At 41.7% G+C, this 20,594-nt stretch overlaps 2 protein-coding genes across 3 annotated transcripts; one reads left to right on the top strand and one right to left on the bottom strand.

Annotated features, from left to right (window-relative positions):
• Positions 1-886: 886 nt before the first annotated feature.
• On the bottom strand, positions 887-14,040 carry SRP54 (signal recognition particle 54). Of its 2 annotated transcripts, XM_053474593.1 has the most exons (17): positions 13,830-14,040; positions 13,289-13,392; positions 12,910-13,001; positions 11,690-11,774; positions 11,455-11,559; positions 11,249-11,315; positions 10,859-10,916; positions 10,542-10,692; positions 10,057-10,205; positions 9,678-9,778; positions 9,198-9,284; positions 8,699-8,772; positions 8,369-8,477; positions 7,905-8,075; positions 7,499-7,594; positions 2,666-2,763; positions 887-1,561 (listed from the first exon to the last, which is right to left on the bottom strand). In XM_053474593.1, exons 2-17 carry the CDS (start codon positions 13,364-13,366, stop codon positions 1,355-1,357), a joined length of 1,728 nt encoding a protein of 575 aa, XP_053330568.1. In that variant the 5' UTR covers positions 13,367-13,392; positions 13,830-14,040; the 3' UTR covers positions 887-1,354. The 2 variants fall into 2 exon arrangements, with proteins under 2 accessions (XP_053330568.1, XP_053330567.1); XM_053474592.1 differs by lacking the exons at positions 887-1,561; positions 2,666-2,763 and adding an exon at positions 7,100-7,382.
• An 87-nt stretch (positions 14,041-14,127) lies between these two features.
• LOC128504516 (uncharacterized) lies at positions 14,128-19,106 on the top strand. Its single transcript, XM_053474598.1, has 8 exons — positions 14,128-14,325; positions 15,247-15,368; positions 15,831-15,969; positions 16,414-16,535; positions 16,945-17,055; positions 17,265-17,371; positions 17,790-17,880; positions 18,956-19,106. The coding sequence occupies exons 1-8, from the start codon at positions 14,229-14,231 to the stop codon at positions 19,070-19,072; spliced, it is 906 nt and encodes a 301-aa protein (XP_053330573.1). The 5' UTR covers positions 14,128-14,228; the 3' UTR covers positions 19,073-19,106.
• Positions 19,107-20,594: the final 1,488 nt, after the last annotated feature.

Raw genomic sequence — 20,594 nt, 5'->3', positions numbered from 1 at the left:
ATTTCAAACATAACCTTATCTATAAATAGAATTACTTTCTGAAGCAGAACGGTGGAGACCCGTAGACATTAAGATTCAAGGGCCGCCTTTGACACACAGGGCATCAGACGAACAACAGTAATCTGAGCAAAACTAGGGGAAAGTTGCAAGTAAGCTTGCAGAAATGTTAACGATTTGAACTCACGGGGGTCTATTCACTAAACTGGGAGCTTCCAGGACAGTTGAACATTTAAGTTCCTTGACCACTACGCATTATGAAGGGCAAACTAATGTCTGAGCTGGCCCTGTGCACTGCATGACTTATAAGAAGTCTGCCATATTGGAGATGCATTAAGTCAGAAGGTTTTTACTGGAAACCACCGCTCATTTTTTTGTGTGGAGTGCTGCTGGCCTCCATGGTGTCTATATGTGGTTTTTACTCATTTCGCTATTCATTATGAAGGGCCGGCATTGGCACGTTTCTCCATAATAAAGGGCTCGGCTGGCCCTGTATAATGTATAAGTCAACGGGCGAGGGGACTTTGAAGAACCTACACTGAATGATCTGTACCTTGCAAGGCCAGCCAAGCTCTTCCTGCAGAAGAAGGTCACTGGGTTGGCTCTTCACAATGGGTAATGAAGTAAAAGGAGCTGAAACATAACTCTCCTTTTAAAGCTCCATTTGGTGAATAGACCCCTCGGTGTGGCAGCTCCCCGTGCTTAACAGGCCACACAGGGGGAGTGCAACGGAAGGCTGGGCAGATCTCTGTGAATTAATTATATATATTAAAGGAAATTACTTGTTCGTCCGTCGTGTACTGTGAAGGGCAAAGCCAGGTAAATGGGGAAGCTGGCCCTGCATAGTGCATAAGTGAGCTGAAACTGCAACACGCCTGCAAACATCAGCTTTAGGGAATGAACCTTTAAGTGTCAGGGAGCAACAGTTACTCCTGAAACAAAGAACAAAAAGAAAAGAACATCTCGAACAGCTGAAGACAGGAACGCACATCTGACCTTATCGCAGAAACCACACATACACATAATTCTGGCTCCATATATATGAATACCAAAAACACCAATATATTTCTATCAAACCAAATTACCTGAAACTGGCAGGATTTCATACGACTTAAATAAAACCTTTCTATAATAAGTTATATCGTGGTATTTATGAGACGGCCCGTTCCCAAAGTGCTCTTGGAAGTCCTCTCAGATAGGATCTCTCTGGGTCTGGTGAAAGGAATTGTTAATCTGCGTTATTAAACAAGACTGCACCTTGCATGCTGTTATCAGGTCAGTAGGGAAGGCACCGAGGATTTTGGCAGGAACGGTTTCCCATTTGGACTCCGGCGTGAAGCTTTGGTAGTAAAGTCCCCTAGGTGGGGACGGCTGACAGTTCCTGCTTCTGGGACAGGTTGACTGCATCGTCTCCTTCTATCACAAAGCTGATGTTCACAAAAGAGTTGCAGGCTTCGGGCTGCTGCGTCTGAGCACTGCTTTCGCTCTGCTGCTGGCTGCGCTGCTCCTGGTACTGCCGCTCTGCCTGCTCCGACATTTCATTCTCTTCCTCTTCTTCTTCCACCTACACAGACACAAAGTCATTCCCTTACAATACACAGACGCAAAGTAATTCCCTTACAATACACAGACAGAAGCTCATTCCCTTACGATACACAGACGCAGTCATTCCCTTACGATACACAGACGCAGTCATTCCCTTACGATACACAGACGCAGTCATTCCCTTACGATACACAGACGCAAAGTCATTCCCTTACAATACACAGACGCAAAGTCATTCCCTTACAATACACAGACGCAGTCATTCCCTTACAATACACAGACGCAAAGTCATTCCCTTACGATACACAGACGCAAAGTCATTCCCTTACGATACACAGACGCAAAGTCATTCCCTTACAATACACAGACGCAGTCATTCCCTTACAATACACAGACACAAACTCATTCCCTTACAATACACAGACACAAACTCATTCCCTTACAATTCACAGACGCAAAGTAATTCCCTTACAATACACAGACAGAAACTCATTCCCTTACGATACACAGACGCAAACTAATTCCCTTACAATACACAGACGCAAAGTCATTCCCTTACAATACACAGACGCAAAGTCATTCCCTTACAATACACAGACGCAAAGCCATTCCCTTACAATCAGTCGCCGTTAAGTAGAGCACAAGCAGCTGACTCAATGACAAGAACAGAACTGTAAAATAGCCAGGGCGGGCATCAGGACATTGCCTGACACAGACAAGCTACTGAGAAGGGGAAGAGAGCAAGATAGAGCCAAGTTGGCTATAACACCTCCTCCGCTTGGGTAACATGGAGCCCGTTGGGCAAGTCTGGCCCGGGCCTTGGCTTATTCTGCACCATCTCTGGATTGCCCGTCTACAATAACATCCAGAGGAATGTCAGAACATTAACCACTTCATCCACGAGTAGCGATGTCACAAATTAAACATTCTCTGTAGCTTACCTGAGAAATATTAAAAGCTGTCAAAATATTACATATGGTCACACACGTATTGCCCCATACCCCCCTCATATACACCCTGTCCCTTCCATGAAAGAAAAGGGTCCTTACTGACCATCTGCCATGACGGGGAAATGGTAAAGGAAACGAACCGATTAAATGTTTAGTCTGGGGATGAGCGTTACCTCTTTCTGCATCCGGTAATATTCGTCAATAGCATACTGGTACTTTGGTGTACTCACACCCAGAACCGAAGCTATCTTCTCCCCCAAGAAATCACAAACTGGAAATACAGAAAAAGCATTCATTAGGTCTATGCTTAAAACCATATACATCCCTGCATGACGGCCAAGAGACAGACAGACGTTCCCTTAGCTGGAATGATTCTATAATAAAAGAGCTCGGAGTACTTCAGTACTCAAGTATTTTTTTTAAATGTAAGTTAACCATAATATAGTTCAGAGCAATTACTAGAGCCGATGTTATTACTAATATAGGCTTTGCCCACCACTTGCCAGATAGCAGGAATGGGTCGCATTTAAAACAATTAAAATGTGAGACAAGCTCCACATTAACTTCCAAAGGTCAGAATGGGTCTATTTTTGGTATTTTCATTGAACCTTCCTTACCTGAGAGCGTCGAGGTGGCAGCTCGCAGCATGTAAAACCAGAGATACGGTCCCCAGGTTAACTTGGACTGCGGTGGGGGGGGAGCAGAGAGACAAGAAATAAAAAAACATCTTAACATGTGAACGAAACACATTCATCTAGGTGCTGTCAGCGACTCTGATCCATATTTAAACTATTAGATCTTTCCATCTCTGCTAACACCATTAAGGCTCCAAGCCTTCTACTGTATGTCACATAGAACACAAAGGCTCCCGATTTCTTACATGGAAGGAGAATGATGGCAATGAAAGCAACATCATACCCAGCCACCAAATGTGGGTACCCGAGAAAGCCGTTATACATGAAATTTTACAAATTATCCCAACTGGTTCATAAGTAGCAGTTTATAAAAGTACCCAAAGTACATCAGCAGCAGCCTAGCTTCTCCGATTCCCACTACAAACGTGTCGATCACTAAAACCTTTTTAGATTGTTAATTTATTTTCTTAAAGGGGGGTCCCATGGAAAAAAACTCAGTGCAGTATACGGTTACGTAGGTTGGCGCTGAAAAAAAACTGGATTTATCTCATTTTTAGGATTTCTCTTGGATCATGGTTTTTGTCCGTCCATTTTTACAGCGTAAGTAAAAACAGGGGGACAGGGGTCTTAGCAGGGTATGCGAGCTCCAAGGATGCATGTGTCATCCCTACATTCTCAGTCCCCATAACTGTCCCCCCCAAAAAGCTTGGTTGGTGCACAAAGTTAAGTGACGTGGGAAAAATGACTGATCTCCTGATCGATCCAAAAGTGAGAAGACAACACGAAAAGGAACCGTGCACCGTAGGACTCCACCAGAGCCTATTCATTAGCCCTGACGAAGGCCTCCTTCCTATGGCCGCAACGTTGGCAAAATGAACCATTATCTTTGCGTTGCCTTCTCTACACCCCATCGCATACTATTCACAAATCTTCCTCCTGGGGTTAGGTTCCACCTACTGGGTCCATGGATGGCAGAAGATCCTTCTTCTCCTGCACCTCCTCTTCCTCCTCCTCATCGGTACTGTATTCCTCCATGGTTTCACCGCTGGCAAAGTGGATAATTCTCCTCGGCACTTTCGTCTTCTTGTGTATATCGCCAAGCTCCACGCTCTCAAACTCCCGGGTACCGATACTTAGAACCTGTAACCAACACAGCGATTACGAGTTGAATAAGAGTCTTACTGCTTAAAACATGTCGGCTTGTAACCTTTCTAAATGTTTCTAATGTCTGCCCCGTTTAGATCCGTTTGGGAATACTGAGGCTATGGGTTGAAGTAGTGTGACATCATAGTACTTTTCATTTTAAGTGGAATTACAGCCTATTAAATATTCATAGAGGCTCCTTGATTATATTAAGTAAAGAAGTTGCACTGCTGCCTCACATTGCAAGACAGTTATCGAAGAGTTAATGGCTCCGTATGGTAATTATGCATCAGGAGCCACTGAAATTTTATATGAAGAGTAATCTCGTGCGTATTGCCCTGGCCGTAAAGCGAGCGCCATTGCTTATCGTTATTGCCCTAAAGCAAAAAAAAAAAAACCAAAGGGAAAGGAAGACGTGCCAAGCCATAAACGGGGCTTTTGATGAAACGTTTTGCGACGGGATGCGCTCAAAGATATCCGTGAACGCGGCCATGGCATCATACAGTAGGGTTCAAAAGTTTGGGGTCACTTAGAAACGTCAAAATTTTGGCCATCAGAATAACATGGATGATATATCCAGCACGGACGGGGTTAACGCTGCACATGCCTATTGTAGCCGGAAAGGCTGATTTTTAATAGGCCAATCAAACGGTTAGATTAAACATTAACTTCCTGTCATTGGGATGGTATCTAAATTGAGGCTCAAAGTTGAAACAAAAGAAACATCTGGTAGGTGAGATGTACGAGGCCACTGCTTCGGTCCCGCCATCACACAATGTATTAAATCCAAGCCCCTGCCCTTTACACTCTCTCTCTATTAGCCTCTACCTCTTCTGCTGGGAGGCTGTTCAATACAACTACCACCCTGTCGGTATTATATATACATACGCCCAAAGTATTTTAGGATGCTTACAGTCCCGTAAAGTCTGGTCATTGAAACAATTTCATGTAATAACTTGCAAAATGTATAAAAGCAGAACTTTAAAACACAAATACAATATAACAGGTGTCCAGACATTGCTGACAGAATACTAAATAAATATCTGAGGTGACTTGGCCCCGAAGCTTACCTCACCAGTCGCCATGTCTGTGCGCAATTTAAATAAAACGGAAAACTTCCCTGTCTGTGCGCTGCCGCGGGCTGCCAGGCAACGACACGGGCGGAAATAACCCTCCTGCGTTTCGCTCCTGTGGACGAGGGTTTGGAATTGACACAGGAACACTCCCGCGTTCCAAGCCTCGTTTTGGTGAGCGCCTCGTACCGCGTCTCAATAGCTGAATCCGAGGTGTGGAACGCAAACAGGAAGTGGCAGGTGGCTGTTGGCAATAAATAATCCACTGTTTGAAGTAAAATGTGTTTAAATGGGCAACGTATATTAAAATGTTACTTACAAATATATAATATATATAATTTGTATATATTATAGGACTATAAGGAGTAGTGGATATGTTTCCTATGCATAGGCCAATACGATAAAAGCAGTCTTTCTAATAACTGCAGATATATAAACAGCATATAGAACTATTCATTTCCTGAGGACCGGGATCGTTGAATACAGATTTGTGCCCGTTTTCTGGTATTTTCTATTCATTCCAATGAAATCATCCATACTTTGTACTATACAAAAATAATGTGTTTACCAACAATCGAGGTTTTTCTAAATATTTGCCTTTGGCAAATACAGTTTGGTTGCGCGATCGCTTTGAATTGGCAGCCATTTACCCTCCCGTCATGCGCATCTGGTGCCAAAGAACGGATGTGGCTGGCGAGCGCCATGAGAATTAGCGCTCTTCTCCCGCTAACCCCGTAAACATTGCCAATTGACAGTAAGATATTATGTACATAGTATAATTAAATAGGTTTTATGTATAATACAACAGCAACATGGTGTGATGTTATGGTGACACCAAACAGTTCAGCAGGACTATGGTCTGACAGATGTGGGATATATGGAGTGCGAGCATGCGCGAGTGCCCCCTTCCACCAAATGACCACAGTTTAAGTACGGTCGGAATGTACAGCACAACTGGGGCACTTGCATCATACCTTGGATAAAAAAAAGATTGGACGTTAGTGACTACTTTACACAATTACAGGTATAAGGGGAAACCCGCTGTACTTTGTTTTAATTAATGCATTATTCAGATCCTACGACGATTTTAACTGAAGATTTATCACCGAAAGACACCGTCAATGACAGCGCAAGCAGGAGCACTGCCCTTTTAATCCTTGTCAGCCATGTTTGCTGTAAGGACAAGGAAAAAGGAAGTCATCCGTCATGGTGGCACAACACAAATGTGCAGGCAACAAGCAAGGTGGTCTCCCCTTAAAATACTAACTTAGTAGAATAAAACTAACAAACTGAATTACCAATTGCACGTTATATTTAACGTAGCAACAATGCCCCTTTTTTTTTTGACAATTGTATAAAGAGAATGAAGCCAATGATGCGTTTAGGCGTCCGGTGCCCCCTCACAAGTCCGTTCCCGTTGTAATGCTTTATATATTTATTTTAGGATGTTGAAGTATTACAAACCTTAAGCATAATCAAATTTCAGCCATCTATAAATTTATTTTTCTCTTTTCTTACAGCAGGCCGACTGCCAGTAAATGGCACAACAGTTGGATGTCCATACAAAGTAATCCTCCAATTTCTAGCCATGGACAGTGTTTACATCAGAGCATTGTTTCCGATTCCAGAATGTAAAGGTGATTCTCTCCATAATTTAAAATAGAAAGGCTATTTGTTTTCCCAATCAGAGTCAAAAATGGTCAGAAATTACAAAAAAAAAAAAAAAAAAAAAAAAAAAAAGGATTTGGGGGGGCAGGGGGGCTAAGAACAAAAATGATGTAATGTTATTTGATTATGGATGTTATAAAATATTGTAGGGAAAACAAGGTGACAATTTTAAAAAGACCACATTTGATCGGGGTCTGCTTTTCCTGGTCTTGCACAATAAATAGGGCTACTTTGCAGTTCATGGCAGCCCGGAAGGCAGCAGAGATGTTACAGAAGGATCTACATGTTGTTAAATCCCATCATTCCTTTCATGTTGCCAGCTGCTCCCTGTTGGAATTGTCTCATCATGGACTGGAGACCTGCCATGCCACCTAAAAACAAGATTGTCAGACATGATGATTCGATGCAATCACTACTTGCAAGGCCTTTTTAAAGTGAATTATCTGTCAAACATTTTCCGGTATATAAAACATTCTCTAGGACTTACCCATGTGTTGTAAAACTCTGGGATCCATCATTTTGGCCATTTGCTGGTTCAGTTTCGCCATTTGTGAAGGATTTACATTTTTAGACATGTCTCCTCCTGTATAAGAAAAAAGATAATATCTAATTTTCTTCGGCAATTCTCTGAATTTGCACGATTACACTGTATTAAAGGCATTAATAACAGTTTTAAAGTGGTTTTCACATAACTTGTTTCTAGAAAGGGCAGGAAGACAATAGTAACTAGAAAGACAAAACTTTGAAAACGATGAACCGTGTTGATTGTATAGATTGACCGCAACATCAGAATGACCTCAGTCTTTGCTTGCTTTTCCAAAATCCATTATTTCTCCAATTCTGCTCCCTTTCCTGTGGAGACGCCAGACGCACTGAAAATACAGCGTTCTTACCTTTAAAGAGTCCCTTGATGCCTCCCATCTTCTTAACCATCTGTGCAAACTTTGTGTACTGCGCCAAGAGTTCTTGTACATCTCTTGTTGACACGCCGGACCCCCTGGCTACTCTCTGGATTCTCCCGGGCTGCTTGCTGAAGAGCTTGGCGCCGTCAGTGTTATCAAGCTCTGCGGAACAAGCAAACAGTTACTGTGAACAGAACCAAAATTTTGAATAAATAAATCCCAACACATGTATTCCATTAACGGAAGGAAAAGGGCCGTCTACATAACATCATGCCTATGTACCTAAGCTATTGGCTTAAAATACATGTTTGTCGGCACAAAACACATCCTAAAGTAACAATCTTGTTACAAAGCCAATTAGTGTTGGGAGAGGGGAAAATGATCGCCACGAGGGTTGGCAGCTCGTCATTCCGAATGAAAGTGCTGGTTTGCCCCACAGCACGTTTAATATTTACCCTGATCGTTCATGCTGTCCATAATGGTCATGAGTTTTTTCAGTCGAGCCATTGATTCCTGTTCATTCCCCTTGCTCATAAAGTCTTGGCCAAAACCAGGAATCATTCCCTAGCAACAGAAATTTTAAAAAAGGATATTTAATATATATAGTTGCATTACATTTTCAAAACCATTTCACCTAGGCTTTTTAAAGACAATTTCATCTATGTTCACGAGGAACAAACACACAAAGGCTTAATAAATGTCATGGAGGAATACAAGCTTTACAGCTTGTCATCTGCACATTTACTCACCCTAAGGGCTATGGAACAAGCTAAACGGATACTCACCAGGATCTGACCAAATGGACCCATCTTCATGATATTTTGGAACTGCTCATACATATCTCTCAGGGTGAATTGCCCTACAATCATAAAACAGACAGAGAAAAGCCCATTACTACTAGCAGTTCTTCCATAATGTACCTTATTCCAATAAAGCTGTCACAACCATTGGGAAATCCCAGTCTGCAGATCAGATAAAGAAAAATTATACGTTTATTATATGTGAAGGCAGGTATTATGTATGCAGAGTCATCAGGGATGTTGCAGTATTTTAGAAGTGCTGGTCGAAACCCCTCGCTCAACTGAGTGCTCCAACAGAAACTCAAAAGTCCCTTATACTAAGGCAAACTGCACAATGCCAACATACGTGAAAATGTTAGCAAAAGGCTGGGCAGGTAACACACACAACGGCTCCCAGAAAAAGACCCCTCAAACATTTATATACTGAAAGCAGATAGCACATTCATCTCAAGGACGTGATCATGTAGGCTCTGAACATCCTTACCATGTTTCAGTTTCTCTATTAGGGCTTCGTTGTCATCCAGTTTCAGCTCGTTTACTTTATCTATCAAACCCTCAATATCACCCATTCCTGGGGAAAAAAAAAAATGTTAAAAGCAGTGATAAAATACACCATTATGAAAACCATACCATAAAAGCAGAAAACGGAGATACCAAAAACACTAGATTTTTTTCTTGTGTAATCTCATTTTCTTTCAGTGCACTATAATACCATAATGCCAAAAGAATACATCTCATTCAAATAACCACCAGTTTCACTGGCACCTTTTCATATAAAAGCAAATGGTCCGTCAACTATTACGACACCAGATTCCATAGGTCTATAACAAAGGAAAATACAAAATGACCATACATCAAATGCGATATATTGGTACAGAAAGAACAGGGTCCTGGTTCTTCATGGCTTGGAAGTTACCAGAGTAATACAGACCGGCCAACGATGATAAACGTTTAGATTGCTCACCAAGAAGTTTGCTAATAAACGGTTGTGTTTTGAATGGTTCAAAATCATCTATATGTTCTCCAGTTCCAATGAAAATGATAGGGCTTTTTGTAGCAGCAACCCTGAAATAAAGAAAGAACGTGGAGCGGGAAGTTAGCCCCCAAACAAGCATTTGGCATCTGCAGAGCCTTTATAGTGAAACAAAACGTAAACGTGTATAATTTAGAAGATCAGAGTAAAGGCTGCATGTGGGCTTCATCATGTATTTATGTACAAAAACCGACTGAGTATTTTCCGGCGTATAAGACGACTTTTTAACCTATGAAAATCTTCTCAAAATTTGGGGGTCGTCTTATATGCCGGAAAATACGGTATATGATTGTTAAAGAAAAGTACTCACGCACTAAGCGCTCCACCTCCTTTTGCGTGACCATCAAGCTTGGTCACAATAACAGAAGCTACATCCACTTTGTCTTTGAAAGCTTTGGCTTGGGACTCACAGGCCTGTCCAATGGAGGCGTCCATCACATACACAATGTTATCAGGTTGCTGAAATGAGAAGGATCACGAACACCATGAATAGTTATTAGAGTCCAAATTTATTATAGCAAAAGCCAACAGTGAAAAAGTACGAGAAATGCATTAATGCTCATCTGTCACTTCCTTACGGTATGTGCAAGACATTTACTCGGGCCGCATGAACAAATCTGCAGCCAGAAGACATACTCCCCGTTCACATCTCTACACCATACACATCCTTCATCTACCATATGGTTTGGTAGGTGGGTATGCTGATCACATGATCTGATGTTCCTACATACACTTGTGCTAGGAAGAGGGCAATCAAAATACAAATAGAATTACAACACGGCCAATAACACTTACCACGGCATTAGAAACCTGAAGCATTTCTTCAAAGAGAGAATCCTCTTGCTTGTGACGTCCGCTTGTGTCTACGATGATTATCTCAAAGTTTTCATTCTTAAATTTTTCCACACCTTCATATGCAATGTTCACTGGATCCATTTCTGTATAACTGCATGGAACAAAAACAAGTATAACGAACCGAGCCCTTTTGCAAAAGACTTAATTCAAACCATTTTTCTTGCATGTCCAAATTATTTAATGATTTTCAAGGTGAGTTTCCTGGAAAAGTGAAGATGTGCTGCGTAGAAACAGCAAGTGGCATTTGTCAGGCTTACCTGCCGTAGAAAGGTATCCTTGCTTTCGTAGCATTCTGTTTCAACTGATCGAAGGCTCCTATGAACACAAATGATATCCTGCGTGTTATTAACATACAGTATAACGTCAGAATCGTGGCTATGGTTAATACTCAACATCTGATGTAGATGTCTTAAGGGTACATTCTGTAGTAAAGAGATAGGATCATGGAGTTTTTTGGGAGAAAAAACATATCGGCTACATCATCAAGCTTGCAATAAATACTGATAGGTTCGTTATTTAAGAGTCAAACCAAAATCTGTATACACACATACACTATACATTTACATGTTAGCATAAGAAGTTCGAATCAGTCTCAGCAGATCAAACTTTTAAAACAGATGAAAGGACAAAAGAATATAAGAACGTACCTGCTCTGAATGTGTCGGCACATATCAAGCATGTCTTCCAGCCTTTCCTCTGATAGTAATATGCCAGCTGTATAGTGAAATAATGACTTGTATAAAGTACACAAATGAAGAACTTCCATATACAATAGCAAAGCAGCAGCTGATCTGAGCCCCACCGTAAGGCCATTCATACGTGTAGTTTAAGCTAGAGCTCCGGCTTCTCTTACCTTTGAACAGGTGGTTGTTTTTCCACTTCCTTGTAAACCTACAAACATTATGACATTTGGTTTGCCTTTAGTAGGAGTCCACGCTTTAACACCAGGATCCACCAACTGTTAGAAAATAGACAGCAATATTACCATAATTATCCTCAATAATGATTGCGCCAGCTCTTAAACGATACTATTCTATGTCATCATACCAAGTGCCTTCGAGATAAGCTTACAAAAGGATGGGCCTTACCTTGACAAGCTCTTTGAAGACGGCATGTTGGATCATCTTTCTCTTATTTAGGCCAGATGCCATTTCTTCCAAATCAATAGCTGACCTAAACAAAGAGAAACCTATTTAGCACAGCTAAAGTTAGCTCAATCGAATGCTCTTGCCCCGTTGAATAGCCACTCGCGTGCAATTTATGTGTCTTATTGATGCGTGTTATTCATAACCAACATTCAAATGTATTTTGGAGCACATAAGGGGGCAGTTGTAGTGCCCACGAATGGAAGAAATTGTAAGGCGAGCAAAAGTTTCATGTAGTACACTCCTGACATCAAGGTTTTGTTCGAATGAAGAATGGGCTAGTGAGGTTTTAATCTTGACCAGTAAGGCTTATTTTTCCAGGCCCACTCCTAAAGATGACATATTGACATGCGCAGATGTTACGTTTCAGTCCGCTCACGTCTCGTGACGGCAAGGTTATGGAACATACATTCCCTGATAAAGATTGTATAATAAAGAACTGCTGCCAATGCGCTTGTGAAAGCACAACGGTTACAGACACCAGCGGAGACACTAGACAGCAACTACATCTAATCAGCCAGATTGCCAAATGTGATTTAACTACTGGGGCTTCCAAAAGATCACATCCATCCAAGATAAAGCGCTGGATTCTACGTCAACTAAATTGAGCTTAGTCGGTTTTCTTTCCTCTCTCAGCTCCAATTTCGATAGAACGATGGAGATCAATATTAAAATGAAAACAACTTGGCATAATTGGAAAAGAAAAAAAACTGCTTGAATAACCGAGATACCACATCTACGGATCATGAAGCTAACCGACAGCCAGGATCCCAGAGAACACCGACTATACATCTGAAACCACAGAAGCCCATAAGTGAATATATGTATTGTATGAAGCGCTGTGTAAATTGTTGGCAATAATAAATAATATTAAAAACATTTTAGCACCTTGTTATTCCCTCGCTTTTGACCTCTTGAAAGGTTTGGCATTACAGAACAAATACTACATCGCATTCTGAAATCCCACGGCGTGAAGATGAAGTGACTATAAACATTAGCATAGGTAGCCCAAAACATTTGAGCCAAGCAATGTTTGTATAGAAACATAAAATTGGACATCCTTGAGTTATATCCAAGCCTCCGATGCTCTAGTTTTAGAAACTATTAAATGGTTCGAAAAAGTCAATTTCAACAATAAAAAAAAAACAAAATATATAACTTACTTGACATTTTCTCTTAACTGTTTGACAAGTTTAATGTTGACGTCGGCTTCCAGTAAAGCAGTGCATACCTCTTTCAGCATAGCACCGAGCACCTAGAAAACAACACATCCGTACATCTTTATATCTATGATAAAATAAACCTGTATCTGGAGCTAAGATTGCTGCAATTATTACACAACACAATAAAGCCAAATAAAAAAAAAATTTAAAGGGTTTCTATATTAAAATGTATTATTTATGGTTGTATACAGCAACCTCATATTCTGAAGCACTGTACAACGGGCGAACAGGACATAACAAATAATAATTAGAATTACAGATTTCCGCTTCATTTTAACCTTTACAAAAATACGTATTTCTTTCCACGGCAACATCATACCTCTTCGTTAATGATCGTCGCATTGCTCAAGGAGCGCAGGGCCGACGTGATTTTCCGCCCCAAGTCTGCCAAAACCATCTTGGCTTCCTTTATTTACACCAAACCTGAAATGACAAAAACAACAGATGTATATCACATTCTATCTATGATCCTCTTTACAACTAACACTACAAAATACCGCGCCAGTAAAACAGATCTGACGGGAGAACCTTTAATGCAAGCACATTAGTTGTGAGGTTATAAAGGAGTTTATATAGGGATGGAACAGCAGTCTGAGGTGGTAGAGGCTGACACCATGTATGGGATTGGCATATGGCTTCTATTTAAGACGAGATCAACAACGGATTAAGGACCGAGTCTCTACAGCAGGTAAAGTATCTCTATACTTACAATACTGTGTGTGGCGCATATATATATATATATATATATATATATATAACGCGAGAGAGCAAAAGAGAAGTAAAAATCACCACAGGAAATAACGACAGATGGATTAACGAGACAATTCGGTTATTAGTAAATCCCAAAACGGTTTCATTACCCCCTCGTGAAACAAGCCCCCTTCTGGGGGTCGTGAGGCCTTCCCACGGTCTCCGGTTCAATTCCCTGGCGGGACTATGCGCTTTCAGGGCCCTGCCCCCTCTTAATATCCGTATATCATGTGTCCTCGTCACGGTTAAACGAATAAACGTAACGTAGGTACCGGTTGAAGCCACTGAACCCAGAACTTCCGCTCACTAGGAAACGTCACCATTTGCGGACGAGCTTTAACCTTTCGCGAATTCCCTTTCCGGGGTTAATCAGCTGATACCATAGAGCTCCCACTACTGGCCGCTCGGGGGAACTCTAGCCGCTCGCAGTGTCTATTATTATTAGACGGCCATCTTTGTACCCCCATAGAGACAAAAAGAGGGTGGAATTATGAATATTCGCCTAGAATATGGATGTGGCTGAAGCTCAGTGTGCCATTCTCGGCCTGCTCGGACAGGTGTCAGCGGAAGCCCTGCCTAAAGTTATCCACTGGATGAAACATAGCAGTAAGGCGCCATAACGATGTTATCCCCAAGTAATCATTTAGTAGCAGGCAGTCCACTACAAAACAAATAAATCCAATGTATTCTTTTTAGGGCATTATTCCACCCCATTTTTAATGTAGGTGGTGCTGTGGGATGCCCATTTATTTATCATACATTTTATATTTGATGCTAACGTTTTGTGGTGGTGACATTAAAGGTATTCTTCAGCCGTCCTATTTACCTCAGTGCTAATATTTACCTTCTTTGTATGTAAATCTATAAAGGATTCCTCGGAATTTGCTGTTTGCCTTGCAGGATATTCATTCCATTAAATACTATTTCTGCTCATCACTGCGTGTGCACACATACTAACTCTCATCACTGCACACGCGCACATGCTCACTCTCATCACTGCACACGCGCACATACTCTCATCACTGCACACGTGCACATACTCACTCTCATCACTGCACGCGCTCACATACACTCATCACTGCACGCGCTCACATACTCTCATCACTGCGCGTGCTCACATACTCTCATCACTGCGCGTGCAACACATACTCACTCTCATCACGGCGCGTGCTCACATACTCACTCTCATCACTGCGCGTGCTCACATACTCACTCTCATCACTGTGCGTGCAACACATACTCACTCTCATCACTGCGCGTGCTCAACACCGGCAACGTTCACCGAGCCAGCATTGAAGCTAAACAGATCTCCTGCCCGGGAAAGGGGCAAATGCATTTGCCAAATGGACACAATGGATATTTAAAGGGACCACTGGGGGATCCTATGCATGAAGGTGCATATGATGGATGGTGTGTAACTGGAAAAATCCTGTTTAAAAGGATAGCATCCCCCCTGTATAGTTTAGAACTTCTTCTAAAACTATTTCCCGTGATCAGAATATATCTACACATTTGTTTATTTTGTAGGTGACATTGAAGAATTGACCACAAGTAACAATGATGTCATACTGCAGAGTATCGCGGAGGATTTGAGAAGCTTTTTGCCCCTGGAGGCGATGGTCAGCACGGAAAACCAAGCAATTCAGGCTGTGAGCTGCGTTACTTTATTTATAATAAAAAAATATTATTTATTATATAAATTATCACAACACTTTAGCAAAAACAAAACAAATGTGTTTTTAATTTTTTTCAATCTATTTATTTTTTTATTCATTTTTTAGTTTCACAAATAATACAAATTTATATGAAATTGGGAGATAAAAAAATGCATTATTAATAATTAATATTATTGTTTTAATTATTATTATTTATTATTTTATCATTATTGTTTTATATAGCGCCATCAGATTTGGTAGTGCTGTACAAAGATTAGACAGGACAAAACAAGTAGTATGTAACATAACAAGATGACATACAGAAGCAACAGGTGAGGAGGGCCCCGCTCAAAAGAGCTTACAATCTAGAGGAGGGATATATTATTCTTCATTTTACCGCTAGCCGTACTGTAAATGCTGCCAACTGTAACTTTATGGCATTATGTGTGGTTTCAGATTGAGAATCTTGAGCAGCCCACTCTTCATGTGGATGCCTTTTTATATGATGATGACACCATCGACTCTCTGTGTAAAGAGGGAAAAATGAGTCGCGATTACTGTTTATCCTGTGGATCCAGAAAAACAGCTCCGTTAGGTGGGTCTTTGGAACGTTTTGCTAAAATGCAACCCATAGCTTTTTCCGGTCATTGTAGTCATTTCAAACACACACTTACATATACACACACTCATGCTAACACATACACACTCAAATAAAAGAGCCATCACTAGAATCCAGCGTGCCAAATAAAAGAGCCATCACTAAATCCAGTGCCCCAATAAAAGAGCCATCACTAAATCCAGTGCCCCAATAAAAGAGCCATCACTAAATCCAGTGCCCCAATAAAAGAGCCATCACTAAATCCAGTGTACTAAATAAAAGAGCCATCACTAAATCCAGTGCCCCAATAAAAGAGCCATCACTAAATCCAGTGCCCCAAATAAAAGAGCCATCACTAAATCCAGTGCTTCAGCTTTATTTAATGAAGTGACAGCCTTTCCTGTGTAACGGGATTAACGCCCCACCTGCTTTTACCCGCAGAGTTTCTTTCCCATTCTTTTTCTCCGGTGGAGCTCAAGTACCTTTTCCAGCACGCACTGCCGGACCTGGCCGGGAAAACCCTGGTTGATGTTGGATCCAGACTGGGTGCCGTTTTATATGCGGTAAAGCATCCTACAACTTCTCTATGCTGCCGGATAAAAAAAATACTACAATTTTATTAAAATACTGTCAATATTGGGATGCCTGATCGCGTTTAAAAATGTAAGAGTTTTCCGGCGGTCGTGCCGGAAGCTGTTACATCAGATCGGTGATGCTGGCTTCTGCTGTCAGGGGGGAGTCCAAGCTGCCCTGCAGCAGCAGGGATGGGTCCCTGCCGCTGCAAGAAGGGCAGGACGTACCAGTACGTCCATGGGGGATTCTTGGGATGCGTTTTTTGGACGTATCGGTACGTCCATAGGGGACTGAAGGACTTAATAACTAGTAGCTGCTGTCCCTTTATAAATCGCTGGGTAACCAGTATTCTGCGATAATATTGGGCGTTTGATAATGTAGGGTTTGTTGGCTCTTTAGGGTTATGTTTATAGCTCTGCCAGCCGTTTATGCGGAGTGGAAATGAACGCCGAATTTTGTGATCTGCAGCAGAAGATAATACAGAAATATCAGTTTGCAGACCGAATCCAGGTAAATCTGCTTCGGTGCAGCCGTATTATCATAATCTCTCACAACACTGTTACACTCTCACATAATCTCTCACGCTCTCACGTAATCTCTTCTGCTCTCTCACACTCTCACTTAATCTCCCTCGCTCTCTCACACATAGGGTGTATGTGTGTTACTCTTGCTTTCCATGATACTTTGCCATATAAAACATCTTCCTTGTATCTCCCCAGGTGTACCACTCAGATGTTTGTAGCCAGAAGTCTCTTCTTCAAGACGCCGACGTTGTTGTCTTAAATAACGTTTTTGAGTATTTCCTTAACAAAAAGGAACAAATAAAGTAACTTTGTCTTCATATTCCTTGTTAGAAATAATCACCTGACCATAAAAAAAACAATAAATCCTGTTTTCTTGAGTGATGATTCTGGAGCCATATCCCTAAATTCCCCCCTGTATTAGCCTCTACCGCATCTGCTTAAAGGCTGTTCCATTTACCTACCACCCTCTCAGCAAAGTAAAACTTCCTTCCATTCGATCTAATCTTCTGCCCCTCTAGTTGTAGATTATGATCTCTTGTTCTAACTTTCTTTAAATGTTTCTATCACATCCCCTCTCTCTCCTCTCCTTCAAGTCGCCTAACCTGGTCATTTTTAATTACATAAAGTAGTATTAAATTAGAACTTTAGTATGATTTCGGCATCTTTGCCGTGTCATCGTTTTGCTAGTCTATTAATTTAATGTCTCCGTTTATTTTTTAGAGCCTGGACGTTTCTGAATGAGAACATCAGGAAAAAGGGAAGTCTTGTAGTCACTGTACCGAGCTTAAAGGAGTCTTTAGAAAAACTTCAGGTAGATATGAATACACCTACGGTGCGTTTGTCAAACAGGCCGAATCCCTGGCTTCAGGTTGTTTGGCGGTGCGGCTGAGGAACAGGCCGCATCCCCGACCTCAAGTTATAGGCACGCCGAGGTGTGGTTGCCACATCCCCGGCCTCAGGCTGGGGATGCGGCCTTTATAGTGGAGTATAGCGGAGTGATTAAAGGGGCGTGTTCTATTGTCCCAGACATTTCCTCATTGGCTGAAATATACTTGGCCAATCCTGCTCTGAGAACGTTCGTTACCTGAAGCTAACGGGAGGAGCCGGTCACCTGGAGCCCTATATAAACTCTTCTCTCTCTTCGTTTCTTGCTTGAGTGTTCCCAAGCTGCGGTGTCTGTCTTTGTACAGACTCCATTCCTCTTGTATCCCTCGCTTCAACCTGCTTGACCTTGTTTGACCTTTTTTGCTTTGGACCTTTGGCTTCCCACCTGGATATCTGTCTCTTGTCCCACGACCTCGGCTCGTTAACCTGTTGAGTTCCTGCGCTGTCTGCCTCGACCTTCTGGACTGATTATTGGTTTATGCTTATATTGTGTTTTGCACTGCCTCCTTCTGGGTTTCTATACCTCCCAACCCAGTCCTGACATATACATTAAGCAATACTCATACTGATGGAATCGGGTCCTTTTGGAAATGTATTCTTTAGGACCTTTCAGGGACAACCTTGATAAAGCCCAACCAAGTAAACCAAATTTCTTTTTGTTAGTATATATTTCTGACATGACAAATGTCCGAAGTGCCTAAAACGAAGAAGTTACATTAAACCAGAAAAAACAGTAAGTGGTATTAATCAAATTAACTCTAAACATGTAATCTATGCAATTATGGTGTTCCCCTTTTAACAACAAAAAACCGACGGGCAAATAATCCTTCGATTTCCTACACCCGAAATTATTATAGCCGTAATAATACTTGATAATTCCTTTATTATAAACCAAAAAATAATTAAATCTACATGTAATTGCTGTACGTCTTAATACATTGTATAACATTCTATATGCATTAGGTCCTTCACGGTTTACTTTTGGAATGTTTCTATTCCAGATGAACATAAAGCTGGATCAGTGGGTGGAAGAGATTGAACTGGACTCCGATGTCTACTTAGGAGAAGACACGGATCAGCAAGCACTCAGTGATATTCACTTATACGCTATTCGATAGGATATTCTCTCGTATGATCTTTACATCACCGCGGTGGCAAGTAGGTTGAGAAGAATGTATACAGGGGGTAAGCCCGTCTGTTAGCGACATATTCAATAGCTGACCAACTATTCAAGTTGCTTAGATCCTACTCAGAGGATGGAGAAGATTCCGAGAACTGGCAGTTCGTTATGTTTTACCGAGATCTCTAGCAATGTTTTTTTTGGGGGGGGACCCAATGACTATTGTTAAAGTGTTGTGAAGACCCTGGACAAGTGTTTTATAATCTCCATGTATATAATGGGGAGGGTTATATTGCCAGTATTACAAAATATAGAACCATTTGATTATGTAGGTTTTCTGCTTAAAATAAATGCACATTGACTTCCTGGTTGTTGGACTTTTTGTAATTGATGTTCACTATTAAAATAAGGTGACCTTGTAGCGTTGATGCATACACAAGAGAGGTTTACTCCTATACCCATAACCCCAAGCCACCCTGTACATCCAAAAAAAAACAATTTGCAAAAAGCAAGCTCCATAAAGACATGGTGAGATGAGTTTGGTGTGGAAGAACTTGACCGGCCACACAGAGCCCTGACTTGGGAGTGGAGATCTAGGGGTCTCGTCCAACCTCAGTGCCTGACCCCACAAATGCTCTACTGGATGAACGGGCAAATATTCCCACTGAAACTCCCCAAAATCTTGTGGAAAGCCTTCCTAGAAGAGTTGAAGCTGATATATCTGCAAAGGGGTGGGGGGCAATTACATATTCATGCCCATGGCTTGGGAATGGGATGTCAAACAAGGCCATATAGGTGTGATGGTCAGGTGGCTACATGCTTTTGGTCATATAGTCTTTCATCTCCCCATGTCCAGTCGCGCTGCAGACATTCATAGTAATGACCTGGGACTCGGCTCTGTGTATAATGGAGTCTATATGAATAAAGAATAAAAAAACCACAGAACTTTGAAGAATAACATCAGTATTCAAAGATGGCCGCCATGTTTCACATGTAATGGATGCTCATGACACCAGGTATAACGATGTTTATGTGTCTATGTATTGTGATTGCGTGCATCAAATTCGGCCCATCTAGTCCGCATGTATTTGCTGCCATAAACACTCTAAGTCATACTAAGTCACTGGCCTCTTCTTAGATTCAGTAGCCATACATAGATGTTGGTGGCCGCACGGTGTGATGCTGATGATCTTAGAATCTATATGATGAATAGAATTCCTGCCCGGGCATGTTTTTAATCAGTTTGATCACTTTTATCATAAAACAAATAATTCAGTGATAAACTCTTTTCCCCACTCGAGAACCTGATGGCTTGTCACGTGGGTGATCAGTCGCCCCCCACGCGTGGCAGGGCACCTGTTTGAGGGTCTAGGTAACGTCTGGGCCAATGAGCTGGGGAGTGGGGAGAGGCTGTCACACATGGTGAGCTCAGCACACAATAGGGGAGGATCCGGCGGCGCTCGCACTTCCCTCTCCCGCCAGCTCTCGGTCCAAGGGACCAACAGCAGCCTGCCCGCTAG

The sequence above is a fragment of the Spea bombifrons genome, chromosome 9, assembly GCF_027358695.1.
Source record: "Spea bombifrons isolate aSpeBom1 chromosome 9, aSpeBom1.2.pri, whole genome shotgun sequence".
Lineage (NCBI taxonomy): Eukaryota > Metazoa > Chordata > Amphibia > Anura > Pelobatidae > Spea > Spea bombifrons.
Note: the sequence above shows the minus strand (reverse complement) of the source record. Positions and strands in the feature narration are given on the sequence as shown.

What these genes read in the sequence shown, in the direction of transcription:
- SRP54 (XM_053474593.1), bottom strand. Translation starts at nt 13,366, where the DNA reads ATGGTTTTGGCAGACTTGGGGCGGAAAATCACGTCGGCCCTGCGCTCC. An exon ending in TCTTCAAAGAGCTTGTCAAG is followed by an intron (nt 11,560 to 11,689) that starts GTAAGGCCCATC and finishes ATTTTCTAACAG; the next exon opens with TTGGTGGATCCTGGTGTTAA. An exon ending in GTTTATTAGCAAACTTCTTG is followed by an intron (nt 9,285 to 9,677) that starts GTGAGCAATCTA and finishes TTTTTTCCCCAG; the next exon opens with GAATGGGTGATATTGAGGGT.
- LOC128504516 (XM_053474598.1), top strand. Translation starts at nt 14,229, where the DNA reads ATGGATGTGGCTGAAGCTCAGTGTGCCATTCTCGGCCTGCTCGGACAG. An exon ending in CCACTGGATGAAACATAGCA is followed by an intron (nt 14,326 to 15,246) that starts GTAAGGCGCCAT and finishes TTTATTTTGTAG; the next exon opens with GTGACATTGAAGAATTGACC. An exon ending in CAGAAAAACAGCTCCGTTAG is followed by an intron (nt 15,970 to 16,413) that starts GTGGGTCTTTGG and finishes TTTTACCCGCAG; the next exon opens with AGTTTCTTTCCCATTCTTTT.